The sequence below is a fragment of the Pelodiscus sinensis genome, chromosome 22, assembly GCF_052426305.1.
Source record: "Pelodiscus sinensis isolate ZL-2025 chromosome 22, ASM5242630v1, whole genome shotgun sequence".
Classification (NCBI taxonomy): Eukaryota; Metazoa; Chordata; order Testudines; family Trionychidae; genus Pelodiscus; species Pelodiscus sinensis.
The window spans coordinates 1,832,083-1,859,935 of record NC_143073.1 but is presented as its reverse complement, the minus strand read 5'-3'; the positions used below and the strand labels follow the sequence as shown (position 1 = coordinate 1,859,935).

Genomic DNA, 27,853 nt, shown 5'->3' with positions numbered 1-27,853 from the left:
GGTGTCTGAGGGAGGTGGGGGACGGGTTATAACCTCTCCCCTGTGTGAGGGGGGCACAGGGAGCACTGGGGTGTCTGAGGGAGGTGGGGGACGGGTTATAACCTCTCCCCTGTGTAAGGGGGACTCGGGGGGCACAGGGAGCACTGGGGTGTCTGAGGGGAGGTGGGGGACGGGTTATAACCTCTCCCCTGTGTGAGGGGGGCTGGGGGGCACAGGGAGCACTGGGGTGTCTGAGGGGAGGTGGGGGATGGGTTATAACCTCTCCCCTGTGTGAGGGGGGCTGGGGGGCACAGGGAGCACTGGGGTGTCTGAGGGGAGGTGGGGGATGGGTTATAACCTCTCCCCTGTGTGAGGGGGGCTGGGGGGCACAGGGAGCACTGGGGTGTCTGAGGGGAGGTGGGGGATGGGTTATAACCTCTCCCCTGTGTGAGGGGGGCTGGGGGTCACAGGGAGCTCTGGGGTGTCTGAGGGGAGGTGGGGGACGGGTTATAACCTCTCCCCTGTGTAAGGGGGACTCGGGGGGCACAGGGAGCACTGGGGTGTCTGAGGGGAGGTGGGGGATGGGTTATAACCTCTCCCCTGTGTGAGGGGGCTGGGGGGCACAGGGAGCACTGGGGTGTCTGAGGGGAGGTGGGGGATGGGTTGTGACATAGTGTGTGTGGGGGGGGCTGTACACTCGGGGGGGGCTGTACACTCGGGGGGGGCTGTCTACTCGTGTGGCCCTGGCCCTCCCCCCCCCCCCCCCCCCCCCCCCCCCCCCCCCGGCCAGTCACTGGTTGCTGTGTGGGCTGTGGGTGCCCCCTACTGGCTGGTGTCTGTAAGCGCTGCCCAGCTGTGCAAGGAAACGGGCTGATGGGCCAGGCTGGCTTCTGGTCCTGAGGGGAGCCCTGGGGAGCCCCGGGGCGGGTTTGGAAGGAGCAGAGCCCCGTGCTGCCGGGGAGCTCTCCACTTCACCCCCCCCGCCTGAGCAGTGCGAGGGGAGTCGCCATCTGCAGGGGCGGCCCGCCAGTATCGGCCGACTCGGCCGTCGCCTTCCATGGGGCGCCCCACGGTGACGTCATGTCATTGGCGGCCGTGCAGGCGGGGGCATCGATCGCGTGTTCCACCTGGGGCGCCAGCTGCCGCAGCCCTCCGGGCCACGTCGGCCTTTCTTGGGGGTGCAGTTGCCTGGGGGGCTGATGTTTTGGGATGAGGATTCCGGGAACGGCGACAGACACAAGATACGGGGAGGAGGGAGGGATGGGCCGGCTCCTGTACCCGGAAACGAGCTCTTTTTGTGAGCACTGGGTGCCAGCCCAGCCGAAGTCGCACAGACGGGGGGGGGGGGGCCTGACTCCCTCCCCCGGCCACACCTCCAGAGACTCATAGAATCACAGGGATGGGGTGGGCTAGGTCTGACGCCCCCTGCTGGAGGCTGGTGGCCTTGCCATACCCCACCCCAGGCAAAAGAGCAGAAGAGAGGTCCTCCAAGCAGACTAGAGTGGCTGCTTCTGTGGCAGCCAATCAGGGCCCAGCCAGCTGGTATAAAAGAAGCTGCAGGGGGAGGGCTTGGCCCTTCCTTGCAGGAGCTTGACCCAGCTGGTCCCAGGGGGTGACTGGGAAGACAATGGCAGCTCAGACAGCTCCGAGTGGGACTGGATTTGACTCTGGCTGAAGTCCAGGGCCGGTGGCTGATGTCAGGCTGTGATAGACGACCACAGATTGCAGAACATGTGGCGAGAACTCGCCCTCAAAGCCCCAAGAGAGGGGGCTGGACGGAGCAGCTTCCGGGGGAAGTGGCCCGGGTAGCAGCGGACCACAGAGACACTTATGGGGCAGCCGCTTGTTACGGGTGACCAGGCCTGGGTTTCCCCCCAACCCCCAGCAGCTACAAAAAAGAAGTCTGGTCCCAGGCGACCCATCAGAAAGGCCTCCTGGGACCCCTCCGCTCCCAGTCAGGGCGGAGGGGCCGGGGGGCGCAGGCCTGTGGCCCCACGGGGCGCTCGCGAGAGGCGGGCCCTTTGCACACCCTCAATACCATGAGCGAGGCTGAAAGAGCGATGAGACTTCAAACCTCTTGCTCGAGGGGTTCTGCTGCCGGCCACGTCGCTTTGGGGGCTTCAGCGAGCAGGTTTTCAAGCCTCTGTGCAGCCACACGGGCTGGAAACGCGCGTCGGGCCGGTGCCGAGGCCTGAGCTGGTCCCGTGCGGGGGCCTTTGCGAGCCCTGGCCTGGCTCCACGGGTGACTTCAGGAGGAGGTGACCCCGGTGCAGGGGGAGGGGTTCCCGCCGCGGAGGCTCAATGCGGCAGCAGCGCAGACGCATTGTCACTGCTGGGGTTTTGGGAACCCGACGCGAAACAGCTCCAGAAAAGAGAAGGCGACACTCGTACCCAGGTGGCTTTGCCAAGAGCCGCTCTCATTTCCTCCCGCTCACCCAAGCGCGGGCTCCCAGCCAGCACGACCGGTTGCGTGTTAGCGACAGCAATGTGGCACCTGGGCTTAGTTCAAGTTTTGTAGAGAGTTTGGATTTGTTTTCTGTGTCATTTTTTGTGCCACACAGTGTGTGCGCGCGTCTGTGCATGTGTCTGTGCACGTGTGTGCGCGTGTGTGTGCGCGCGTCTGTGCATGTGTCTGTGCACGTGTGCGCGTGTGTGTGCATGTGTCTGTGCACGCGTCTCTGCACGTGTGTGCGCGTGTGTGTGTGCACACACGCGTGTATGTGCACAGACACACAAATAGGCTCCCTCTATCTGAACTAGGCCTACAAATAAACACACCGCCTGGGTTTGTTTGGAACCGCACCTCGTTCGTCCCCTCCAGTCCATTCCCCGCGCTACCGCTCAGGTTCAGCGTTCGCTCCCTGCGCCGATCGCCACGAATCTGTAACCAGGAAATAGACACTGGACAAAACTGTCTCCCATTCAGATACCCAACGGCGGGTCTGGCTTGTCCCGTCTGAGTCGCGGGCTCTGAAGGGCGACCGCTCCCGGGAACGACTCCGGTCCCAGGCCAGGGAGGAGGTGTCCCGAGAGACGGGTAAGTCTGTACAATGCGGCGCCTTGAAACCCGTCTTTGGGAACGGCTCCAGTTTGACCCAGGTTTGCTGCAGCAGAAGCTGGGAGGGAAGCGTTGTTTGGCCCAGGGCATTCTGGGGTCTTTTCATTGTTTAGTTTATTACAAAAAATAAAAATCACAATAGAAATGAAATGTTCTCAGCACCCGACTCCCTCACCCCTGGGAAACCCTGACGTTTGTCGGGGGGGGGGGGGCAGGGGCTTCCAATCCCCTTCTGCTTTGGACCATATAGCCAGCTTGGGGGGGGGGGGGGATTCCCATTTGCATCCATGCACGGGAGTCCGGCGAGAACCGTGTGTCTGTGCGTGGGGAGGGGAGGGGAGGGGAGGCAAAGGGGCCCAGGGGCGCTGCTTCCTGTTGGGGTTTCCTGTAGCTGGGCCCAGATCTCCGAGCAGGGGCCGTTCCTGGGGGCATCCAGCGGGGTGAGCCTGGGGGCAGCTGGTGGGCGCCCGGCCCAGGGATGCTGGGAACGACTTGATTCCAAGGGCTCGGCTCCCTTCCTGGCCTTGGCACGGGCCGCGTGGTGGCAGGGCAGGAAGGGCTGGAGTCTGGGGCAAGTTAGAGCCGCCCCGGGGCCGCTCCCCCGTGCGCGCCTGCCCTGGCCCCGCGCACCCTGGCCACACCCCTACAGAGCAGCTGGGCGGGTCTGAGCGCCCCCGCGGGCCGCGCTGGCGGGGGGCGAATCGTTTTCCCTGCTGCCAGCTGCTCTGCGTGGCGGGGAGGCGCCCGGGACGGGGAGAGCCGGGGGCGGGAGACCCAGACTCCACTGCTGCTGGCCGGGGACCCCGGCTGGCGCCCCATGGGGCAGTGGGTGCGGCGGGAAGGCCGGGCGATGGGCGGGGCGTTCCTTTGCCCTCTGGCGTATGAGCAAAGCTCCCCTCGGCCACAGGGAGGGGAGGGAACGTCCAGCAGGACTCGCGGGATCGCTCCGGGGCGCCTGCCCGCGCGGTGGGACAATTCACGGCGCTGCACCTCATTTCTCGGCGCCCTCCTGGCTCTGTGCCAGCACCGGGCCGGGCCGGATTAAGCGGGGGGCTAGCGACCTATGGGGGGCGCCTGATGGCAGCTCTAAGGGGCCACACGCCCGATTGCAGCTGCAAGGTGCGCAGCACGCCGGGGCGGGCCAGGCATGTCGTGCGCCCGGGGCGCAGGAATGGCTCGAGCCGGGATGGCACCGGGGACCCTCCACCGGCTGCCCTGGGAGGGTGCCCAAAGCTAGTGCGCCTTGGGGGGGGTTAATATTCTGCCCCCTCCATGGATCCGTGCAGGGCCTGGGGTGATGCCGCCCCTCGGGGAGATCAGCTGTGACGGCGCGTCGGGGACCCCCCGATCCTGCACCCCGGAGCAGCCAGAACAGACCCCGCCGGCCAGTAGAACGGGGGGGTCATCGCTCCTCCGGGTACAGCCCAGCACAGACGGGACGTGGCTCCAGGAGTCAGGGCCCGGCAGCCTCAGACCCTTGGGGGAGGGGATCCATCGCCCCCCAGACCCTCAGCCCCCAGCTTAGTCTGTCCCCTTCATGGTTCCCAGCCAGGACCTGCCTCCCTCCCAGCCCTGCCCCCAGCCGGGTGGCGTCTCCCCCTCCCTCCCTTTGTCTCCCCTGGGAAGAGCCTTGTTCCCTGCCCAGGCTGGGCCGGGGTGTCTGGGCCAATCCCCACGTGGGTGAGTCCATGGGAAGCGCAGCCCAGCGCAGGGGGACCCGGGTCACAGAGCAGACCCCCCCCCACCAGTGCCCAGGGTCCCCTGCACGCTGGCAAGGGGAGGGAGCGGCCAGGCTCCAGGGCCCAGCGCCCGTCTGTGCCAAGGCCGGGGACGCTGGGACGCGTCGCTAGGGGGCAGCAACGCTGCACATCAGCAGGTGATTCCCCACCCGCCGCGCATCCCTGTGCACCCAGCTCCCCCCACGCAGCCAGCAGCCGAGAGCCGGAGATGGGGCCAAGGCCTGGCCGGCGGGCGGAGGCGTGTTCCGCGGAAGGGAGGGGAGGAGCAGCTCCCCTGGGTGTGCCCCGTGGGGATCGCACCGACGCCGTTCGCTCTGCTCTGTTGCGAGTGATTTCGTCCGGCCTGGAGGAACCCCCCGTGTGTGCCTCAGTTTCCCCGGACCCTGCGCCGGTGCCTGGTCGGGGGTGGGAATTTGGAGTGTGACTCGCTTAGGGGAGGCTTCCCAGCCCAGCACGTCCACAGTGGCTGATGCTCACTGTAGCACAAGCCGGGGAGGCGGAGGTGGGACCAGGTGACACCTGGACAAAGGTGCGGGCGGGTTGGAGGGACAGAGCGGGGCTGCGGGGGGAGTCAGTCTCGCTGGCTTGGGGGTGGTGATGGGGGTCAGGGCCCTTGGCCCAAAAAATAGAGTTCTAGTTGTCTGAGCCCCAGTCTAGTGCTCTCCCACTAGGCAACACTGCCTCCCCCTTGGTCTGATCTGGAGTCATAAACGCAATGAAACGGTGTCAACCCTTTAAGGGCAGGAGAGCAGGTTGCAGGCGTCTAAAGGGGCGTTACAAGGAGGAGGGAGAAACATTGGTCCCCTCGGCCTCTGAGGACCGGACGAGGAGCAAGGGGCTGAAAGTGCAGCAGGGGAGGTTGAGGTTGGACGTTAGGAAAAGCTTCCTGCCTGTGGGGGGTGAAACACGGGGATACGGTGCCTGGGGGTTGTGGAATCTCCGTCCCTGGGGATGCAGAAGAGCTGGACACACACCTGCCAGGGATGGGCTAGGCGGTGCTGGGTCCTGCCGTGAGGGCCGGGGACTGGACACGATGCCTCTCAAGGCCCCTTCCAGCCCCAGTGTCCCCTGATTCTAGGACAAGCTCCCCGGTCTAGCGGCAGCCAGGATGGGCCAAGGGGCTTCTGCTTTCTGGGGCAGCCAGTCGATCTGGCAGACGTGGCCCAGCAGCGTCTCCGGGTAGGGAGCTTGCGGCTAACCCTGCTCGGCAGCCCAGCCCCGCGGCCCGGAGCCACACACCAGCGCAGGTGGTCCTGGCGTAACAGGGCTCCTGTATCGGGCGCCGCCCCTCGTGGCGCGTGGCTCCTTCGTGGCAGCGTCCCGCGCGGTTGGAAGGGCAGGGCCTAGCTCCCTCCGGCTGTGGCTCGGGGCTGTGCTTACGGTGCTTCTAGCCCACCCCGGGGCGATTTCATTTCCGACGCGCCTGGCCAGCTTCCCCGCCCTGCACCCGGCACGTTCCGGGAGCGGCGCGTGGCCCAAGCCGTTACACAAGGGCTGTTTCACAAGCCTGGCGGCAGGACGTGAAGAAAGGTGCCGACGGCGCAGCCCTGCAGAAATCTGCAGCCGCGGGTTCCTCTGGGAGACACAGAACGGCAGGGGCAGAGGCGGGAGGCCTGGGCCCTTTCCAGCCCGCCGGAGCGGTGCTCTGGGTGGCACCGAGGGCTTGGGGTGTGTGTGTGCGCGGGGCATTCCCACCTGGCTGCCTTGGCCCTGCCCCTTCTGCCTGAGCCGCCCCTCTATTGGTCCCTCTATTTTCCCCCTATCCACGTGTGGAATAAATTTTGTTCTGTGCACATGCGGACGTGCACCACCACTAGAAACACGCTGCCGGCTGTGGGAAGCTCTGGGCACTTTGTCAGTCAGCTGGGAGGCACCCGGATCTCTCCTGGGCAGCCACCCAAGTGCTTAGCTTCCAGGGAACCCTGCCCCCCTCTCCACAACTTGTCAGGTGCCTGGTGCGGCTGTCGGCTCCCCGGCCTCCTGCCCACAAAGGAAAGCCCAGAGAGCCAGACAAAGCCCTGGGGAGGCCAGCGATTGCTCCCCCCATGCCCTGGAGACGAGACGGCCCATGAACCGATCCATCCTCCTCAGCTCTGGGGAAGGGCAGAACAGTCCCTGCCAGGAGGAAACTGCCGCCTTGGGGCTGCTGGGTCCAGGGGTGGCCTCCTGGGTCTGCCCTGAAGACTCCTGGAAGGGGCCGGTCACCACAGCTCGGTCCCCTTGGCCTTCCGGGCACCTCGCTGGCGTGTCTGCGTGTGCCCGCTGGGTGCGGCCCGTAGGCAGCTCCCCTCGCACCCATGGGCCTGGGGGCCCAGGCCAGTAGATCTGTGCGCTCCAGCCCTGCGGAGAGGCGGCAGGGGGGCTGAAGGGCCAGCGCAGGCTCCCCAGTGCTGAGGGGCCTCAGGGGCCGGATCCAGGCACGCTGGGGGCTGCAACCAGCCCCTGGACCTTAGGTTCCCTCCCCCGGGTCCTGCCGGGACTGGACTCGACCCCTCGAGGGCCCTGCCAGTTCTAGGATTCTGCGATTCTCCAGCCCCCTGGGCTCTCCGAGGGGACGTCCGCACCAGTTCCAACTGGGGGCGAGTGTAGACGCCCAAAGAGAATTGCGCCTGGTTGTGAGTTTGCATCGGCTCGTCCTCCCGGTCCTGGGCTCCGCCGCCAGGAATCCCTCTGCCCGCTTGGCCTTCCATCCGGTGCCTCCCCCAGACCCGGGGCGGCAGGGCCGGGACCCAGGGTATGTCTACACTACCCTCCTAGTTCGAACTAGGAGGGTAATGTATGCATACCGCACTTGCTAATGAAGCCCGGGATTTGAATTTCCCGGGCTTCATTAGCATAAGCGGGGAGCCGCCATTTTTAAATCCCCGCTGCTTCGAACCCCGTGTAGCGCGGCTACACGGGGCTCGAACTAGGTAGTTCGGACTAGGGTGCCTATTCCGAACTACCGGTACACCTCGTTTCACGAGGAGTAACGGTAGTTCGGAATAGGACCCTAGTCCGAACTACCTAGTTCGAGCCCCGTGTAGCCGCGCTACACGGGGTTCGAAGCAGCGGGGATTTAAAAATGGCGGCTCCCCGCTTATGCTAATGAAGCCCGGGAAATTCAAATCCCGGGCTTCATTAGCAAGTGCGGTATGCATACATTACCCTCCTAGTTCGAACTAGGAGGGTAGTGTAGACATACCCCCAGGCGCTGTGAGTTCCTGGGCTGCAGGCTGACGGAGGAGACGTCACTTCCTCTCTCTGCCTGGCACTGGGGAGCCCTAGACGGAGCCAGACAAACGCTCGTTCTGGAGACGCGGGCGCGAGGCGGCTGCTTTTGCCTTGTGCTGGAGCAGCTCATGGCTTCAGGCCCTGAGGGCGCAGGGTCAGGCCTACAGCCGATGACCTGGGTCTGTGGGCCCTGCCCATCAGCGCCTGCCCCTCGGCCTTTTCCTACTAGAGATTCTTTGCCTCTGAATTATCGCTGAAGGGGGAGGTGTGCGGGGGAGGGAGGTGGCTCCCGGTTTTAGCCTCGTCAGTGGCTGCGGCAGGCCCCACTCTCCCCTGTCCGGTTTTTCCAGACAGACGCCGAGCTGGCTGGCCTGCGTGGCTATTGAAACCAGCCTCGAAATCTTCCCCAGACGTTCCTGCCCGGGGCCGCAGCAGGACAAGCCGCCAAGGGGGTTCCAGGAAGAACCGGGAACTTGCTGACGGGGAGCTGAGCCGGGGCGATTCGGCTCAGCCTGCCGGGGAAGGGCACCCCAAGGGGCAGGTCACTGGGCCAGTGGGCCAGGTTCTGTTCTAATTACACTGGTGTGAAGTCAGTGTCAGCTAGAACGATCCCCCGCCAGTCGTACGTTACGAGCAGCGCTGGGTTTGTCTTTCCCCTCTGCCTGCAGCCTCCGTCTGCTCTGCCCTGACCCGCCCCGGATCAATCTGGAATAGCCCCATGGATGGCCACAGGCCCGCGGCCTCTGGGCGCTTTTGGGGAGATTGCTGGGCCCAGCAAGGACTGCGGGGTCCTGCCTCTGCGTCTGCCCCTCATTTAATGTTAGGGTGCTCCTGGCCCCGATCCTGCCGTCAGGTACGCCAGTGCGAATTGGGAGTCGCTTCAGGAAAGCCGGGGTGGGGGGTGTCAGTTGGACCCGTGCATGCTGCAGCTGGCCTCTTTGCGCCAGTAGCAGCCCTGGCTTTTACCTGGAGACCCAGGCGGGTCAGGAGGAAATCTTGGCTTAGCCCCTTGGTGCATAAGGGCACGTCTGCTCTGCACGCTTGTTTCGAAATAAGCTATTCCGGAATAGTTCTTCCGAATGTTCTTATTTCGAAATAGCGCGTCTACACGGCAGGGAAGCCTCGTCGTGTGTCCGAGGCCGGCTCAGTGGAGACGCGCTCTCGACGGAGAGCCCCAGGAGGCACGGGGAGGAATCACGTCAAATGGCCCTGGGGAGGCGCGATTGCGAAGTGGCAGCAGTGGGCGTCTACACACGTCTGCTTTGGGAATCGCTATTCCGGAGGGGGCGTTCTTCCTCGCAGAATGAGGTTTGCAGATTTCGGAATAGGCCGCCTGTTCTTTTCCAGTGCTTTGGGTAGACGCTCGCCTTGTTCTCTCGAAATAACGGTGCCGTGTCGACGCACCCTCGTTCTCATGGCGGCGCCGGTCGCCATTTTCCAGACAAAACTTGAAAAAAATGGCTAAGGACCTGTTAAAAAAGCCAGGGAATGTTCGGTTGCAAAGCCGCAAGCGGGGCGCAGAGGACGTGTTCTGCGAAGGAGGCGCCACGTCTTAACGAATGGAAAACGACGCGCTGGACAATGTCCGGCGGTGGCCAAAGGGACCCTCGCCCCTCCGGTTTCCAGGCGGCGCGTCTGGCATTCGACATTCCGCTCTCCTCACGCCTCCCCCCAGGCAGAGGCTGTGACGTGGGGGGGGGGGCTGTCTGCGTTTGCGATCCTGTGCTGCTCTGTGTCTGTCCGGGCAGGGCCCAGCGGGACGTGGGGGTCTCCTGAGCCAAGGCACATAGACAATGGCCCAGCCGCTTCACACCTGGCCAGGGGAAGGAGTTGGAACAAAGGAAGGGGGGTGTCTGCCTGGGGGGGGGGGGTGAGTGACCCGTGGCTGGGAGCTGGGCGGTCTGGGTTGGGGGATGCCTGACGAGAGCAGACTAAGTCCAGGGCAGGGCCGGCTCGAGCCATTCCTGCGCCCCGGGCAGCGGGCGGGCAACGCATGCATGGCCCCGCCCCCGGGCACACGGCGCATGCATGGCTCCGCCCCCGGGCACACGGTGCATGCATGGCCCCGCCCCCGGGCACACGGCGCATGCGTGGCTCCGCCCCCGGGCACACGGCGCATGCATGGCTCCGCCCCCGGGCACACGGCGCATGCATGGCTCCGCCCCCGGGCACACGGCGCATGCATGGCCCCGCCCCCGGGCACACGACGCATGCGTGGCCCCGCCCCCGGGCACACGGCGCATGCATGGCTCCGCCCCCGGGCACACGGCGCATGCATGGCTCCGCCCCCGGGCACACGGCGCATGCGTGGCCCCGCCCCCGGGCACACGGCGCATGCATGGCTCCACCCCCGGGCACACGGTGCATGCATGGCCCTGCCCCCGGGCACACGGCGCATGCATGGCCCCGCCTCCGGGCACACGATGCATGCATGGCCCTGCCCCCGGGCACACGGCGCATGCATAGCCCCGCCTCCGGGCACATGACGCATGCATGGCCCCGCCCCCGGGCACACGATGCATGCATGGCCCCGCCCCTGGGCACACGGCGCATGCATGGCCCCGCCCCCGGGCACACGATGCATGCATGGCCCTGCCCCCGGGCACACGGCGCATGCATGGCCCCGCCTCCGGGCACATGACGCATGCATGGCCCCGCCCCCGGGCACACGATGCATGCATGGCCCCGCCCCTGGGCACACGGCGCATGCATGGCCCCGCCCCCGGGCACACGATGCATGCATGGCCCTGCCCCCGGGCACACGGCGCATGCATGGCCCCGCCTCCGGGCACATGGCGCATGCATGGCCCTGCCCCCGGGCACACGGCGCATGCATGGCCCCGCCTCCGGGCACATGGCGCATGCATGGCCCCGCCCCCGGGCACACGGCGCATGCATGGCCCCGCCCCCGGGCACACGGCGCATGCATGGCCCCGCCCCTGGGCACACGGCGCATGCATGGCCCCGCCCCCGGGCACACTGTGCATGCATGGCTCCGCCCCCGTCACAGAGGCCGTGGCCCTTAATCCCATTTTCTCCCTTCCCACAGTCTTTCGGCAGCACCCGAACGCCCCACCCCAGCTGCAGCGTGTACGGGACACCCTGGGCCTGAATGAGCTCACGATGACGACTGCCCTGATCGCACGGACCCCTGAGAACCTCCTCCCGGACCAGACGCACCAGCCCCGTCCGCTGGAGTATCCCAGGGATGAGCTGGCGATTTGCAGGACACAGGTTCCTTTCGGCCGCGCTGCGGTGAGACGTGAACGATCCGCGTCTATGACCCACGCAAGGACATGGGATGGTCGCAGGAGATCAGGAAGCATCATTAGAGCTTGTTACGTGTACGGCCGCCGCGCCAGGAGACGCCAGCCAGGACGGTGGCTTTGGCATGACGTGGTGAGCAGATTTACATTACCCCTTGGGCATGTGCAGCGCCCTGGGGAGTCACTGGCCCAAGCTCAGGCCGTGTGGGTCAGCTTGCAGAGAAGCCGAATTTGAGAAGACAAACCCCCTGGTTTCCTTGAGCTGCGGTTCATAGACTCATGGATGTTGAGGCCAGAAGAGGCTAAATAAAGGCCGTTTAGTTTAGTGTCGATATGGGAGTTGAGCTGCTTTGGAAAAAAATGACCCCACAGTGACGGTCCCTCTAAATTTTCCTATCCATGTGTGGGATGAATTTTGTTTTGCGCACCAAGCCCCGTGCGGGTGTGCACCACCAGGAGAAACACAGGCTGCCGGCTGTGGGCGCTCGGCTAATCAGCGGGGTGGTATTTGAATCCCTCCTGGGTGGCTGCCCAAGCACATTCAGTGCTGGGAGACAGACAGGATGGAAGATGCCTGATGCAGATATCACAACAGTGTTTTGTGTCTGGCTGGGGGTGTGCCTGGCGGATGGCATGCAGTCGCGCCTCACTGCCTTGCGTCTTAGCTGCGGACAGCGTACTGGCTGCAAACAGGCCGAACAATTCTGGCGAGGCCGGGAGAAAGGAATTAGAATCATGCGGAGGGCGGCAGGGCCCGGCCGGCCGAGTCTTGCTAAGAATGCTGCCGCCTCTCCCTTAGCCCGGCCGCTTCCCTGCCCGCCGGCCGGGCCCCGGAACGCGACGTGACAGGCGCGGTTTCCTAAGCTCGGCCCGAGTGCTGCAACGGGAGGGTCGCTGACAGGCCTGTTGAGAAATGGGCCTCCTGCCAGCTGTGGCGGCTTCCCGTTCGGTGCGGTTGTGAAACGAGGTCGCAATCTTTAGTGCACAAGGCCCTGTGGCCCGGCTCCCGCGCCGGGGCGCGCGTCGCCCCTTCCCACCAGTGCGCAATGCAGGCCTGGTCCACGCCAGGCGTTTACAGCGCAGGTAGCCGCACGAGGGCGATTGGCCGACCGATGCGCCCGCGCTGCGGACCCTGTTGCATCGACCTTCGGGGCCGTCACGTCGGCGTGGGCGCTCCTGTTGTCGCGAGGAGTAGCGCGATTCCCCGCCACGCCGGGTCGAGTGTATGCTCACGTAGACGTGGTGTTGGCCCAGGCCAAGGCTCTGGGCCCGTGGGAGGCGTCCGCTCTCAAAACCCTGCGCCATGCGGCGCACCGGGGCAGAGATCAACATGGCACTGGTCTGGTGCAAAACGGGACCCTGGCTCGCGCCGCTCCGGCGTCCGCACACACGCCCACGCCCCCACAAGGCGGGAGAAGACGTTTCCCGTTGACCTCAAGCAGTGGGGAGGCAGCAGACGGGTGCATTGTGGGATACGGACGACATGAACCCATCGCCACCCGCTGCACCGTTTTGCTCCCAGCAGGCACCGGGAGCGTGGCCCAGAACGCGAAGCGGCGCAGGCCGGGCGGGTGAGCTGCCCACGGTGCGTCGCTCTCCACGGCAACAGGCTCCGCCATGGGGGCGCTGCTTCGGGGAGCGTGGAATCCGGCCCCGCCGCGAGGCCCCCGACCGGCGACCGGGCAGGGACCGGGATCCATCCGGCCTCATCTCGCCGTGTAGACGCAGCCTCAACTCCCCCACGCGGCGGCTGGTCCCGGGACCCTGGGCAGCCGAGACCTCGTCTTGGAGCAGCTTTGGTGGCGGGGGGCGGCGGGGGGGACTCGCTTCCCAGCTCCCCAGAGCTCCACTGCCCCCCCCCCGTCTCTCCCCGGCAAGAGCTGGCCAGTGCAGGGTGCCGCCTCCGGCGCCGTCTGAACTCCCCTCGCGCCTTTAGCCAATTGGGGGGGTCGCTTATTCTGTAACTGGGGCTCTTAGAGCTCCCGCAGGGGCTGGCCGGGGCAGAGACGGGCTTCGGGGCCGGAGGGGCCCCCAGGCCTGGGCCAGGCAGGCTGCTCCTGGGGCCGGGTGGCCCCCTTTTTGGCAGGCCAAGGGCGGGCGAGATGCAGCGTCGGAAAGGCCGGGCTCACTTGGTCACCATGGGGCAGGATTGTGCCATGAAAAGGCCTGATGTGGGGCCGCCCCAAGACCCCCCCCCACTGCAGCCCAAACCCCCCACTGCAGCCCAACCCCCCCACTGCAGCCCAACCCCCCCGCTGCAGCCCAACCCCCCCGCTGCAGCCCAACCCCCCTTGCAGCCCAACCCCCCCCCCCCGCTGCAGCCCAACCCCCCCTTGCAGCCCAAACCCCCTTGCAGCCCAACCCCCCCCGCTGCAGCCCAACCCCCCTTGCAGCCCAACCCCCCCGCTGCAGCCCAACCCCCCCTTGCAGCCCAAACCCCCCACTGCAGCCCAAGTCCCCCCCGCTACAGCTTAATTCCCTGACCCCCGCCACATCTTGCTCCCCTCACTGCACTTGAGCCCCTGGGAACCAGCCTCTGCCAAGCCCGTGCTGGCCAACGTGGCGTGCGGCCTGGCTACGTCCCCAGGGCTCGGGGCAGAGGGGAGAGGCGGCCAGGGCTGGCGAGGATGCTCTCACGCTGGGCGCTGCGCAGACAGAGCCAGGGGCCAGACACGAGCCCCCGCCGGCCCCTCGATCGTTCGGCCGCGGCGCTTTGCTTCAGGCAGCCGAGCTGGGCAGAGACCCGGAGCCGGCCGACTCCACGACCGTCCACCCTTCCCCCGCCCTGTTTGTAGCCGGGGCCAGGTCCCCTCAAGGAGACCTTGTGAAACACCCGGCCCTAGGCCGGCGCGCGCCCCCCGCCTGCCTGTGTGTGCGGGGGGGGGGGGCATTTCCTTCCTGGCACGCAGCCCAGAGCCAACCTCGGCGGAGGGGCTGTGGCAATAAATCAACCCACTGCCTGGAAACCCCCAGCCCGGCCGCTCCAGGCTGGCTGCGAGCGAGCGGGAAGCCCGAGGGCGTGCTGGGTAACAGGCGGCTCCTGGCTCGGATAATTGCGGGCGGCGCGGCGCAGGCCGAGCTCAGGCCCACACCGACGTACCGGGGCAGTGCCCAGCCAAATTGCTACAGAATGGGACTCGAGGAGCCAGGCCGGGGAATGGGTACAAACCACGGCAGGGTGACCCGCACAGGGGCAGGCTCACAGCAGCTGTCACCCAATATAATGCTGTGACGGCGCGTTGGGGTCCCCCGTCTCCTGCACCCCGGAGTGGCACGAACAGACTCCCCCAGCCAGTAGAATAGAGGGGGTTTATTGCTTCTCCAGGACACAGCCCAGCACAGATGGAATCTGGTTCCAGGGCAGGCCTAGGATGCCTCAGCCCCCCTGGAGATGGGGGAGCCTGGGCCCCTAAACTCCAGCCCCTTCCCCTGGCTGTCTCCTCCATGCTCCCAGACAGAAACTAACCCTCTTCCAGCCCTGCCCCCAGCCAGGGCGGCATCCCCCTTCCTTTGTTCCTCTCCCTGGGGGTAGCTGGTCAGACGGGTTTGGAGCCCCCTTTGCATAGTGACTCCCCCCTGCCCTGCTGGGCCGTGGTACCGACAGCAGCCAGTGGGGTTACCACAGCCCCAGCCAGGTCCCCCCACTACGTCACAAATGCCGCCGCGTTGTGTCCCCCGAGCGCCCGGGCGGCTCAGGGGAGGTGGGGTCTGTTCCTGAGCCTGCCACGGAATCTGTGGGCCACGGGCAAGTCACTTTCCCTCCTATGGGGCAGGGACTGTCGCTCCGGGTCTGCGCCCGAGCTCGGGCCAGTGTCCGGTTTCCGCCAGTTCCATGTTTTGGCCGCGTGTCCGGTGAAAGGAACCAGAGAACCCGGGACGTGGACACTGTCCGGTGTCCTTTGTTTGCCCCGAGGGGAGGCGGGTGGGTCGGCGAGGGCAGGAGGAGAGGAGCGCAGTCATTTAAAGGCGCAGCGACCTCTTTTTTTTTTTCTCAACCAATTTTTCCCTGCCTGTTTGGGATGTTCTGGGAAGGGACCTGGCAACCCCCGAGCCCATCGGACAATCCCTGCCCCAAGGGCTTAGAACAAGTGTCCTCGTCTAACAGGTGGGGCACCCGAGCTGCGGGGAGATCAGCTGGCACCGGACCTCTGACCCGCTGGCTCTCTGCCCAGAGCCTGCCAGATAAGGCCTCCCGACCGTGAAGAGCGGCCCACCCATCAGCAGCGGGGGCTGAGTCCGGGGGCGGGCGCTGCCGGCTGGATCCCGTGTGCTGTGTTGGGGCCCGGCACAGACCCAGGGCAGAGCACAGAGGCTCAGCTCCGTGGCTCAGCTCCGTGGCCCCAGCCCCTGGGGTGCAGGCGGCCACCGTGCGGGACCCCTCCCTGCCAGCCACCCCAGAAGCAGGTGCAAGTTGCTGCAGCGTAACGCCCGTGGGCCAGGCCCTGGGACCCCAGAAGCGAGGCCAGGGAATTCACGGAGAAGGGCCCTGAGCCAGCGTAGCCGGAAACATTCCCGCATCCGCCCCGGGGGCCCCACGCCAGGGAGGGCTTGGCCCGGCCTGCGTCTCGCTGGTCACTTTTCACCCGGACTCCCTTGCGGAGGAAGCGGGGGGAGGGGGAACGAATTCTGCAGCCTGTCCAAGGCATTTTGCGCCCCAGTCACTCAAGCACGGCGGTTCCAAGCGAGGGGCCGCGCCCCAGCACTAGGCGGGGGATGTCGGGCCCTGGGGCTCGTGGCTGGAGGGGCCAGGGGAGCCGTGGGGGGCTGAGGCAGCTCCCTGCCTGCCCTGGCACCGCACACTGCGCTGCGCCCCAGAAGCGCCCGGCAGCAGGCCCGGCCCCTAGGGGAGAGGGCTCCGGGCACTGCCCCTGCCCCGAGCACTAGCCCCTCACGCCCACCGGCTGGGAGCCTGCGGTGCCGGGAGAGGCAGGAAGCTGCCTTAGCCCCTGGGAGGAAGGGGGGAGTTTTGGGGGGTCCAAGGGGGGTTGCACACAGGGGGGCTCAGTGCCTGGAGGTTACTGGGAGTTTGTTGTTTCAGGGAACAGCCCAGAATTGGAGCCTGGTGCCTGGTGACCCCGACCCTGCTCAGAGGACACGGCCGGTCCCGCCAGACGAGAGACATCGGGCAGGGAGGGGGGCGGAGAAGAGGGGCCCAGGCGACCCCGTTAGCTGGGGAGGAGACAATGGCCGGGGGAGGGGCTGTGGCCGGGGGTATCGGGGGCTCAGCTGGGAGACGGGGGCTGAGGGCGGAGCAGGCAGGACTCAGCCGGCTGCAGGGAGGCTGACGTGCGGGCGGAGGCCCCGGCCGACTGGCCTGAGGGATCCGTTGCTGCGCCCAAAGCTCCATAGACCCCCTGTTCTGTGCTGGCCGGAGTCGCTCTGGGCTGGGGAACAGGCTGCGCTAGGCCCTCTGGGAGGGGAGGCCCCGGGGGCCAGAGGGGGGGGACCCCCGAGGGGGCTCACGGCGGAGGCAGCGGCTGGAGGCCTTGAGAGGCGGAGGCTGGAGGGGCAGACCCCCAGGGGAGGGGGGCTCCCCAGGAGAGGGTCCCTGCCCTGGAGGGGGGGTCCTGCCCGGGGACGGACGGGCCGAGTGTGGGCACCACCTGAGAGCCGTGACAGCCCCCCTGCTGCACTGGGTGCCCCTCCTGCCCCAGCCCCCTCCTGCCCCCCAAAGCTCCTCCCGCCCCCCCGAGCTCACAGGCCAGTCACGTTACGTTGGGTCGCGGCACCAACGATTTTCTTCAGCTGGGTCATAAGACAAACAATTGAACCGGCGCCGGGGGGGGCTGGACTCGGCCTCTCCAGGAATACATGGGGCCACGGCGCCAAGGGCCGACAGGCCACCCCCCAGGCACTCACGAAGCTCTGGGTGTCTCCCCCCATGTCCCCAGGGGCGGCGCCCTGATCCCCCAGGGCTCGCAGTGCTATTGACACCGTGCAGGGGGAGACCCACGCGTGGCCTCCTCCGCGTCGCCCATCGCCACCCCCGCCTGCTGCGGGAAGACGGGAGCGAGGGGACCCCGGAGGCCCGTTCCTTAGCCCCGCTCTCACACCCCTCCCCTGCCCCCAAGCCCACGGCCCAGGCTGCGCCCCGGCCGAGCCAGCTGCAACACGAGGCAGAGGCAGGAGGAAGTGGGGGCAGGCTGGAGGGGCGCAGGGCTCCTGGCGGCGTTGCAGCAGAAGCCACAGGAATGCTGCGTACGGGGCCGCACCGCAGCCTTGAGCAACGCCCGGGGTGTGCAACGGCCTGGCCTGCAATCAGGTGAGGCAGCGACATTTCACAACTCGGGGGGGACGGAGCCGCGCGCTGGGCAGGCTATAAAACGGGGTCTCTCCTGGCCGCCCGCATTCAGCCTTCTTCCTTGCACCTGGGTGTCGCTCGCACGTCCCTTGCACCATGAGTCAGGTAAGTGCAGACGCACGAGCGCTGTCCTGTGCAGCGTGCGGCGGGGGGGCTTGTCCTGCGCAGAGCCTGGGTCCAGCCTCTTTCCTCCTGCCGTGTCCGTGGGCACGAGGCCCGGCGGCGGGGAAACGGGGCAGTTCCTGGGAGCGGCTTCCAGAGCTCGTGTGGCCGCTCCACGTGGGGCTGGTGAGGGCCACCCCCCTCCCCCCGTGGTGCACGCGGCTTCGGACGCTTCCCCCCGGCCTGGCGCACCCGGCGCGGGCCAGCTGGAGGGGCCGTGGAGCGTGGCACCCGGCGCCTCCTCCCTGCTCCGCCCGCGACCCCGGCACGTTTCTCCCCCGGTTCAATCCCGCTGCTTCTGTAGCAGGTGACCCAGACCATCAAGGGCAACCTCTCGGAGCTGGAGAAAGCCATGGAGCAGATCATCAACGTGTTCCACGAGTACTCCAAGCGCGTGGGGCACTTCGACACCCTGACCAAGGGGGAGCTCAAGCAGCTGATCGACAAGCAGCTGGCCAACTTCCTGAAGGTGAGCGAGGCCGGCCTGGTGGGGCCAGTGCTGTGCGGGGGGCGCCGGGTCTGCCAGGGCGCGAGGGAGGGCGCGAGGCCGGCCCGTGGGGGGCGCCGGGTCTGCCAGGGCATGAGGGAGGGCGCGAGGCCGGCCCGTGGGGGGTGCCGGGTCTGCCAGGGCATGAGGGAGGGCGTGAGGCCGGCCCGTGGGGGGCGCCGGGTCTGCCAGGGCACGAGGGAGGGCGCGAGGCCGGCCCGTGGGGGGCGCCGGGTCTGCCAGGGCATGAGGGAGGGCGTGAGGCCGGCCCGTGGGGGGCGCCGGGTCTGCCAGGGCGCGAGGGAGGGCGCGAGGCCGGCCCGTGGGGGGCTCCGGGTCTGCCAGGGCACGAGGGAGGGCGCGAGGCCGGCCCGTGGGGGGCGCCGGGTCTGCCAGGGCATGAGGGAGGGCGTGAGGCTGGCCCGTGGGGGGCGCCGGGTCTGCCAGGGCACGAGGGAGGGCGCGAGGCCGGCCCGTAGGGGGCTCCGGGTCTGCCAGGGCGCGAGGGAGGGCGCGAGGCCGGCCCGTGGGGGGCGCCGGGTCTGCCAGGGCGCGAGGGAGGGCGCGAGGCCGGCCCGTGGGGGGCGCCGGGTCTGCCAGGGCGCGAGGGAGGGCGCGAGGCTGGCCCGTGGGGGGCGCCGGGTCTGCCAGGGCACGAGGGAGGGCGTGAGGCTGGCCCGTGGGGGGCGCCGGGTCTGCCAGGGCGCGAGGGAGGGCGCGAGGCTGGCCCGTGGGGGGCGCCGGGTCTGCCAGGGCACGAGGGAGGGCGTGAGGCTGGCCCGTGGGGGGCGCCGGGTCTGCCAGGGCGCGAGGGAGGGCGCGAGGCTGGCCCGCGGGGGGCGCCCGGTCTGCCAGGGCGTGAGGCTGGTGCGCCGCGGCCGGGGTCCTGGAAAGCGGAGCGCAGTTCAGGGCCAGGTGTCAGTCGCACCAGGCGGGGGCGATGGGGCGGCTCGGGGTCTTTCCCCGCCTCCCTCTGGCTCCCCAGGCCCCGGGTGTTTGACTTGCCGCAGGGGACTGCAGCTTGGCGGGCAGCCGTGGGGCCGTGCCCGTGGGGAGCCGGGTTTGCTCGGGTTGGCAGCCAGGTGCGGGTCCCTGGCAGAGTGTCTGGGGCGCCCCCCATCACGGAGGGGTTTCTGGGGATCCGCTGCACTCGTGGGCTTTGCATGTCCTCCTGCCCTGCTCCTGCGCCCTGGCCCTCCGTGTCTTCCAAGCTCCCCTTCTCCCCTGCTGCGGCACAGTTGGCCGCCCACCGGAGGGACTCAGGAGGTCTCGGCTCCCCTCCTCGCTCTGACGCTGACCTTGGGCAAGCCCCTGCTTGCTCCGTGCCTCAGTTTCCCCTGGGGAAAATGACACCGGGCTCCTTGGCGATGCCCCTGGAAACCTCAGGAATGCCCGGAGCCAGGCTGCCGTGCGAAGTGCGCAGAGCCAGTCTGGGCTGGACTCGGGGGACAGGGCTGAAGACGCCAGGTAGCAGGCGGAGCGGGAGGTGGAAGGGGACACCCGGGGATTAGAAGCTGCAGCTCCCAGGGGGCTCTCTGGGGGGCTGGGAGCTTTGTCCCGGAGCCGGCCGGAAGAGGCTCCTACTCCTGCACCCCAATCACCGGGCCACTCAGCCCACGGGCACGGCCAGCCTGGCCTCGCCCTTCAGTCTCCTGTCCCCCGGCTCCGTGCCGAGGGTCCTGGGGGGCTGCCGGCCGGGCACTTCCTGGGTCCCCCCATCTCTCCGGGCAAGGAGCTGGTGGCAGCTGACCCCCCCCCCGGTTTCCTACAGAATCTAAAGGACAAAAGCACCGTCGACAGCCTGTTCAGAGAGCTGGACAAGAACCGGGACCAGCAGCTCAGCTTCGGGGAGTTCATGGTCCTGATCTGCCGGGTGACCGTGGCCACGCACGACCACCTCCACGAGGGCGACGGGCAGCAGCAGCAGCATCAGCACTAGGCCCGGGTGCCCCACGCCGGCGGGGCCAGGCCCATGGAGCCAGACGCTGCCCCGGGCTGCGATTCCTGGCGGCTGCTTCGGCCGCGAGCCAATAAAGATTTGCTGTGACGGTCTCCGAGCCTGTTGCCTTTCCTTGCCGGGCCGGCTCCTCCCCGCGGGGCCGCCAGGCCGGGGGCTGCTGTCTGGGCGAGGCAGTTTCTCTGGGGCGATGGGCATTCCCAGGGGGCGTGTGCGCCCCAGGGAGGGGCAGGAAGAGGGGCAAAGTCGGTGGGGAAAGGCAGGTCCAGTTTCTTACAGGCCCTGCCCCGTGGCAGGCCGGGGCCCTGCCGGCCTGTTCACTAGCTCTCTGCCCCCCCGGGCGCCCCCGTGTCCTCCCACCCCTGGGGGGCAGGACCAGAGTGAACCTGGAAGGGACCAAGCCGGCCTGAGCAATTGGCACCGTTCTGGGGTTGGGGGCTGCCGACCCACAGGGGAAACCAGCCACCTCACGGTCGGGGAGGGGACTGCCGGGACGCAGGGGCAGGGGGGTGGGGTCTGTGTTGGAGGGAGGGTGCAGGGGCGGGGGGTGGGGTCTGTGTTGGAGGGAGGGTGCAGGTGCAGGGGCGGGGGGTGGGATCTGTGTTGGAGGGAGGGTGCAGGGGCAGGGGGGTGGGGTCTGTGTTGGAGGGAGGGGGCAGGGGCAGGGGGTGGGGTCTGTTGGAGGGAGGGTGCAGGGGCAGGGGGGTGGGGTCTGTGTTGGAGGGAGGGTGCAGGGGCGGGGGGTGGGGTCTGTGTTGGAGGGAGGGTGCAGGGGCGGGGGGTGGGGTCTGTGTTGGAGGGAGGGTGCAGGGGCAGGGGGGTGGGGTCTGTGTTGGAGGGAGGGTGCAGGGGCGGGGGGTGGGATCTGTGTTGGAGGGAGGGTGCAGGGGCAGGGGGGTGGGGTCTGTGTTGGAGGGAGGGTGCAGGGGCAGGGGGGTGGGGTCTGTGTTGGAGGGAGGGTGCAGGAGCAGGGGCAGGGGGTGGGGTCTGTGTTGGAGGGAGGGTGCAGGGGCGGGGGGTGGGGTCTGTGTTGGAGGGAGGGTGCAGGGGCAGGGGGGTGGGGTCTGTGTTGGAGGGAGGGTGCAGGGGCGGGGGTGGGGTCTGTGTTGGAGGGAGGGTGCAGGGGCAGGGGCAGGGGGTGGGGTCTGTGTTGGAGGGAGGGTGCAGAGGGGGTGGGGTCTGTGACAACGCGTTGGGGTTTTCCCGTCTCCTGCACCCCCGAAATGGCACGGACGGACTCCCCCAGCCAGTAGAGCAGGGGGAGTTTATTGCTTCTCCAGGATACAGCCCAGCACAGATGGAATCTGGTTCCAGGAACTGGGGCTAGGAGGCCTCAGTGCCCCCCTTGAGATGGGGGGTGGCTTCTCCCCTGCTTCCCAGGCAGAAACTAACTCCCTCTCCTCCAGCCCTGCCCCCAGCCAGGGCGGCATCCCCCTTCCTTTGTTCCTCTCCCTGGGGGTGGCTGGTCGGACCGGTTGGAAGCCCCCTTTGCATAATGACTCCCCCCTGCCCTGCTGGGCCGAGCTGTAGCCAGCAAGGGACCCCCACTAGGTCACAGGGTCTGGGTGGGTGGAGAGTTCAGGGGCAGCGGGGGTGGGCTCTGGGCAACGGGGCGGGGCTCCGTGCTTCGCTGCTCCCGGGCACCACCCCCTGCTGCTCCTATTGGCTATACTGACAGCCAATCGGAGGGGCGGGGGCGGTGCTTTGCTGAGTTGCAGGTCCCCAGGGGGCCGAGATGCTCCTCCCCTCCTCCGGGCAGCGCCTGTGGGTCGGGTCCGGCCCCGGCCTGCGAGGCTCGGGGTCCCTTGGCGCTCCAGCCCCGGGAGGGAGGTGGCGGGTGGGGGGAGGGCGCAGGGCTCACTCCCCAGACCATCCCTGGCAGGCGTCCAGTGACGGGGATCGGGGGGGCCCCTCGGTGCCTTGTCCCAGGGCGTGGCGAGTCGTGGGCTTGTCCACGTGGCCATCGCGTCGCGGGTGCTCGGACACGGGAAAGCGACCTGTGAGCGCTCTGCCCTTGCGCCGGGTCCCCCAGGACGAGGGGGCAGCCCCCCGGCCCGGCCGCGTGGACGGTGCCACGGAAGGCTGGCGGGCCGGAGGGCGAGGGGGTGGCGTGCAGCCTTGGCCGTGCCGCGGACCAGATTTCCAGCTGAAGTGACTCGCTGCAAACGAGGCCGGTTGCTTCCGGGCCTGCCCTCCTCGGACACGGGCCACGCGGCCCATTGGCCTGCGAGAGCCGCCCTTTCCGGACGGGGAGACGCCGGGCACGGCCCCCTGCACCGCCTCCTCCCGAATCCGAGTGGGCCTGGTGCTCGCGGCCTCCCCGGCGAGCAACCCCCAGCCATCCCCCGGGTCTTCCGGCAGGCTCGCTGATCCGCCCCGCGGGCCCCCGTCTGCTTGTGCGACAGCATCGCCTGGGACTCCACCGAGCCGGGTCCCCTGCAGCCCGCAGGGCCTTTGCCGGGCCGTCGTGTGTGGGGCGCGCGCTTGGGCCCTTCCCGAGCAAGGGGAAAGGTTTCACCAATTCTCCGTCCAACGGGATGGCTCTGAGTTCTCGTCCCGCCCCGCCAGGCGCTCGCCGCCTAAGTTCCCTCCAGGGTGCGCGGCCGCGGGCGTGCAGCACGTGTTCGAATCCCGCCCTCCTCCTCCGCAGGGCCGTGGGGTGAGGCCGTGGTGCCCCGTGGGGGGCCGGGGAGCTGCTGCGGCAGTGGCTGCGGGGTGGGGGTCAGGTTGCCGTTCATCTGCCGTCAGCGGGTGTGGGAGAGGGAGCGGCAGGGAGACACCAGGCCTTCCCCCAGCCAGTCGCCTTTCCCTGCTGCCTGGGGGGCAGGGAGCCTGCCCGGGGGGGTGCCACTGCTCAGCGCTCTGGGCTTGCTGCTGGCGCCCCGCCCAGCGTGGCCCCCCGGCTGTCCTGCAGCTCGGCCGCCCTGTGCAGACAGCAACCCCACGGCTCAGGCACGGGGGGGGGGGGCTAACCGGGGCAGGGACCCGCTGGGCAGGGGGCTCCCGGTGCCGTGCGGAGAGGGGAGAGGAGAGCCCCGTCCCGGATCCACCTGGCCGGGCCAGCGGCTCTCGGTGCAGCACTACGCGGCTCCCCCTTCCCTGCGGAGGTGGGGCCGCCCTCGCTTGCTTAGAGCCCATGAAATGGCTCTGGGGCCCCCCCCCGCAGCTCCGGGGATGGGGCATTTGGGCGGAGACGAGAGCCGGGCGGCACCGCGTTTGTTCCCGTGGCGGCTGTGGGACGGTGGCGGGGCCGGCCTGGAGGCTGCTCCCACGTGGCAGGAGCCGGACTTGCTTCTGGCAAGATGGACAGCGCAGCCGGCCCAGAGGGCCTTCCCCGTCCCTGCCCTGCTGCGCCGAGGCCAGGACCTGGCAGCCTGCGACACCGGAGCGCACCCCTCCGCTATGGCCAGCCCACGTCCAGGACTCCCGGCCGGGCGAGGGCCGGGGGAGGGCCAGGCAGGGGGCCGGGTGCGGGATGGGGGGGCGCACGGGAGGGCCGGGGGAGGGCCAGGCAGGGGGCCGGGGGAGGGCCGGGGGGGCCAGGCAGGGGGCCGGGGGAGGGCCGGGGGGGCCAGGCAGGGGGCCGGGTGCGGGATGGGGGGGCGCACGGGAGGGCCGGGGGAGGGCCAGGCGGGGGCCAGGCAGGGGGCTGGGGGAGGGCCAGGCGGGGGGCCAGGCAGGGGGCTGGGGGAGGGCCAGGCAGGGGGCTGGGGGAGGGCCAGGCGGGGGGCCAGGGGAGGGCCGGGGGGGCCAGGCAGGGGGCCGGGGGAGGCCGGGGAAAGGACCCGCAGGGGGCCGGGGAAGGGCCAGGCAGGGGGCCGGGGGGGGGGCCAGGCAGGGGGACAGGGGAGGCCGGGGGAAGGACCCGCAGGGGGCCGGGGGGGCCAGGCAGGGGCCGGGGGAGGGCCAGGCAGGGGGCCAGGGGAAGGCCAGGCAGGGGCCGGGTGGGGGCCGGGGGAGGGCCAGGCAGGGGGCCAGGGGAAGGCCAGGCAGGGGGCCGGGGGAGGCCGGGGGAGGGCCAGGCGGGGCCGGGGGAGGCCGGGGGAAGGACCCGCAGGGGGCTGGGGGGGGCCAGGCAGGGGGCCAGGGGAGGCCGAGGGAGGCCGGGGGAAGGACCCGCAGGGGGCTGGGGGGGGCCAGGCAGGGGGCCGGGGGAGGCCGGGGGAGGGCCAGGCAGGGGGCCGGGGGAGGGCCAGGCAGGGGGCCGGGGGAGGGCCAGGCGGGGGCCGGGGGAGGCCGGGGGAGGGCCAGGCAGGGGGCCGGGGGAGGGCCAGGCGGGGGCCGGGGGAGGCTGGGGGAGGGCCAGGCAGGGGGCCGGGGAAGGCCAGGCGGGGGCCGGGGGAGGCTGGGGGAGGGCCAGGCAGGGGGCCGGGGGAGGCCGGGGGAGGGCCAGGCAGGGTCCGGGGGAGGCCGGGGGAGGCCAGGGGAAGGCCAGGCGGGGGCCGGGGGAGGCCGGGGGAAGGACCCGCAGGGGGCTGGGGGGGGCCAGGCAGGGGGCCGGGGGAGGCCGGGGGAGGGCCAGGCAGGGGGTCGGGGGAGGCCGGGGGAGGGCCAGGCAGGGTCCGGGGGAGGCCGGGGGAGGCCAGGGGAAGGCCAGGCAGGGGGCCGGGGGAGGCCAGGGGAAGGCCAGGCGGGGGCCGGGGGAGGCCAGGGGAAGGCCAGGCGGGGGCCGGGGAAGGCCAGGCGGGGGCCGGGGGAGGCTGGGGAAAGGACCCGCAGGGGACGCCGGCCATGGCACATTCCCCAGCGCCCGTTTGCGTTGCTTTGGCTCGGTGTGAAATCCACTTTTCAATCAGGTCCCTGGGCGAGCGCCGCGCCGTCCCCCACGTCTCCACACTGGGTGTGTGTCAGTAACCCGGGTGCCCCGGTGGCGCGCAGCCAGCGCACAAGACCCCGATAGCGGGGCGCCAGGGAGCCTCCCCCGGCTCGGGGCGGGCGATCGTAGGGGGTACGCCGGGTTGCAACCCCTCCCCGCTCGCTGCTCTCGAGTTCCCAGGCATCTCCTGCCCCCTCACCCGCAGCCATTCTGTGCCGGGCAGGGCTCCAGGAAGGGCGATTCCCGGCGGCTGAGGGAGCGGCCTGGCACCCCCCCACCAGAGATCAACGCAGCTGTTGTGAGCGTTGTCCCGTGGCGCTCACACACAGCCCGGCCCCCTGAAACGCAAGATGGAACCGGGAGGAATCCCAGCCAGGGGCCTGTGGGGCAGGAAGGCCGTTGGGTTTCACCGCGTCGTGGCCCACGCTCGGTTATGAAGCACACGCCCCGTTCCAAGGCGCACAGACGGGCCTGGACGTCGCGGCGCCAGCCCTGCAAACGGTGCAGAATTCCCTTGCTGCAGAGGCCTCGGGGGGCTAATCCCAAACGGGACGGGCTGGTACCCGGCTAATGAGGCTGATCCGGAAGGGATACAAAACAGAGCGTTGCAAGGGCCACACATCCGCATGCTTCAGGGCTCAAAGCAGCTGCCGCCTGCCGGGGTCAGGAGGGAACTTGCCCTAGGCTTGCTTAGCCCTTAGGGCCATGCCTCTTGCAGCTGGGGCTGCCCACGTCCAGGGCCAGGATGTTGCGCTAGACGGACCCACTGGCCTGGCGTTTTCCAGCTGCTGCTGATTTGGGGCACATCTAGTTTCGAGCTCCCCAGGCGAGACCTAAGGCCCGGGGCCTCAGCCCCAGTTCTTGTGGAGCCGGCGTGGGCTGTGGCAGCTCAGCTCCTGGAGAGGAGGGGCCCCCAAATCACTCGCGGCTACAGAAATCTGGCCGGGGAAGCCACAGTGACACAATGCAGCCTGCTCAGCGCGCCCCTTGCGAAACGCCCCCCCGAGCCTGCGTCGCCGCCGCCCCGAGCGTTTCCATTTCCCAAGGCCGGGCAGATGCTGCAACCTGGCCCGGCGCCGACAATCCAGTGAAGAAACTTGCCACAAATGTCCCCGGAGCCGCAGCTCTGAAGCAAAGCCCCGGATTCCCCCAAGCCCTCAACGGCCGCTCGTGGGCCGCACGCTTGCGCAAGGGCTTGCTGCAGCTTCCCTCCGCCGGGTGTTGACACGGAGGCTGGATGGGAGGCGCCCAGCAGGGAGCCGGCAGCCGGGGGGCCGTTGCGACGTGGCTGGGATTTGGGCCAGTCCGTGGCACCTCTCCCCGGCTCTTGGAACCCCCTGCTGCGGAACAAGGCCGGCTCCTTTGGAGAGACGTGAAAGGTTCCCGCTGCCGGCCTCGTTTCAGAGCCAAACCATGTCTAGGGAGCTGGGTTCGTGGCCAGCACGTGGTGCGGCCCATCAGCTGCACAGGCCCTGCGGAAGCGCAGACCCACGGGCCGGCCCCGAGCTCCCCGGCTTTGAGCCAAGCGCAGGCAGAGCGGAGCCCGTGCTTCCGTCTTCGCGGGACAGGGGCTAAGGCAGCGGGGCCCGACGGCATTAACGGGGCTGGGGCACCTCACTCCCACAGGAGCCCGTGACATGCCCCCCGCACGGACAGGACCACTCGTGCGCCACTCGAGTACCGGCCAGGTCCCTGAGTCTTAAAATCCTAGAACCCCGGGGGGGGGCAGGGGCCTCAGGAGCCTTCGAGTCCGGCCCCCTGCCCAAGGCAGGACCAACCCGACTCAAGCAGCCCAGCCAGGGCTTGGTCCAGCCGGGACGGAAACACCCCTAGGAATGGAGATTCCAGCCCCTCCCTTGGGAACCCAGCCCAGCGCTTCCCCACCCGCCTAGGGAAAGAGTGTGTCTTAATATCCAACCTAGACCCCCCCCACTGCAACCTGAGCCCATTGCTCCTTGTTCTGCCACCCGCCCCCACTGAGAACAGCCTCTCGCCAGCCTCTCCTCGTAGGTCGTGTGCTCCAGCCCCCCAATCATTTCGGTCGCCCCCCCACTGGACCCTCTCCAAGGCCCTTTGTGTAGTGGGGGGCCCAGAACTGGCCACAACACTCCAGAGGCTGGTTAATGGCTCTCTGGACCGGAAGAGCCGGCGCTGGTCACATAACGTCTGTGGGTTCGGTGTCCCTGCGGAAACCTGCCGGAAACGTCACCATCCTGCCCCCGGCAGCGGAGCAGTTCAGGGCAGTCATCCAGGCCTAGGACACACCCTCAGCTGCTGCGCATGGATGGAGGCCCCCTCGAGTTTCACGGTTTGCTCTAGCGGAGGGCTTGTTTCAACCCTCGTGTCCCACAACCTGGGAGTGGCTTCCAAACGCCCATGGTGGCTTCTCGGCTGTTCTAAGAAGGGTTGTGTTCCTACGCCATGGCCCCAGTATACCCATGCAGGGCAGCCAGGTCTGACTGCAAAGGGTAAGGAACTCAGCCAAGGCCACATGAGGAGGCAGTAGCAGAGACAGCCTTCCTAGGACTCTCACTTAGCAGTGTCACGCCTGGCTGCTAACTGAGAACCGCGTCCCGTCATGGCAGGTGCTGAGCAAACAGAGACACAGCCCCTGCCCCAAAGCCCTTCATTTAAGGGGAGGGGACAGGACGCAGGCGTATTCTGAATTCCTGAGACAATCTACAGTGATAACTGGGTCCGGACCGGACGGTGTTTCCTCTCCCAGGCCACAGGCCAGTAACAAAGCTGCTTCATTTTCTCACGCAGCCGGAAGGGCCGTTCTTTTACGTTCGCCTGCCCCCAAATTTCAGCAGAACCCAAATGTTGGATGCATTGAACCTTTCTGAGTTCTCATTGAAAACTGAGCCCCGTCCCC

General features: G+C 68.6%; 2 protein-coding genes across 2 annotated transcripts; both read left to right on the top strand.

Moving 5' to 3' along the window:
• The first annotated feature begins 1,544 nt into the window (after positions 1-1,544).
• LOC142819606 (uncharacterized) lies at positions 1,545-17,363 on the top strand. The gene is made up of 4 exons (XM_089772453.1): positions 1,545-2,374; positions 2,906-3,016; positions 11,039-11,388; positions 16,294-17,363. The coding sequence occupies exons 1-4, from the start codon at positions 2,281-2,283 to the stop codon at positions 17,158-17,160; spliced, it is 1,422 nt and encodes a 473-aa protein (XP_089628579.1). The 5' UTR covers positions 1,545-2,280; the 3' UTR covers positions 17,161-17,363.
• Positions 17,364-17,504: 141 nt separating this feature from the next.
• On the top strand, positions 17,505-20,257 carry S100A12 (S100 calcium binding protein A12). The gene is made up of 3 exons (XM_075907832.2): positions 17,505-17,661; positions 18,023-18,187; positions 19,977-20,257. Exons 1-3 carry the CDS (start codon positions 17,653-17,655, stop codon positions 20,142-20,144), a joined length of 342 nt encoding a protein of 113 aa, XP_075763947.1. The 5' UTR covers positions 17,505-17,652; the 3' UTR covers positions 20,145-20,257.
• Positions 20,258-27,853: the final 7,596 nt, after the last annotated feature.

Coding starts and splice junctions, on each gene's coding strand:
- S100A12 (XM_075907832.2), top strand. Junction 18,188..19,976: donor AGCTGGCCAACTTCCTGAAG/GTGAGCGAGGCC, acceptor GGTTTCCTACAG/AATCTAAAGGACAAAAGCAC.
- LOC142819606 (XM_089772453.1), top strand. CDS start 2,281: ATGCGGCAGCAGCGCAGACGCATTGTCACTGCTGGGGTTTTGGGAACC. Junction 2,375..2,905: donor AAGGCGACACTCGTACCCAG/GTGGCTTTGCCA, acceptor TCTCCCATTCAG/ATACCCAACGGCGGGTCTGG. Junction 11,389..16,293: donor GGTGGCTTTGGCATGACGTG/GTGAGCAGATTT, acceptor TTGTTGTTTCAG/GGAACAGCCCAGAATTGGAG.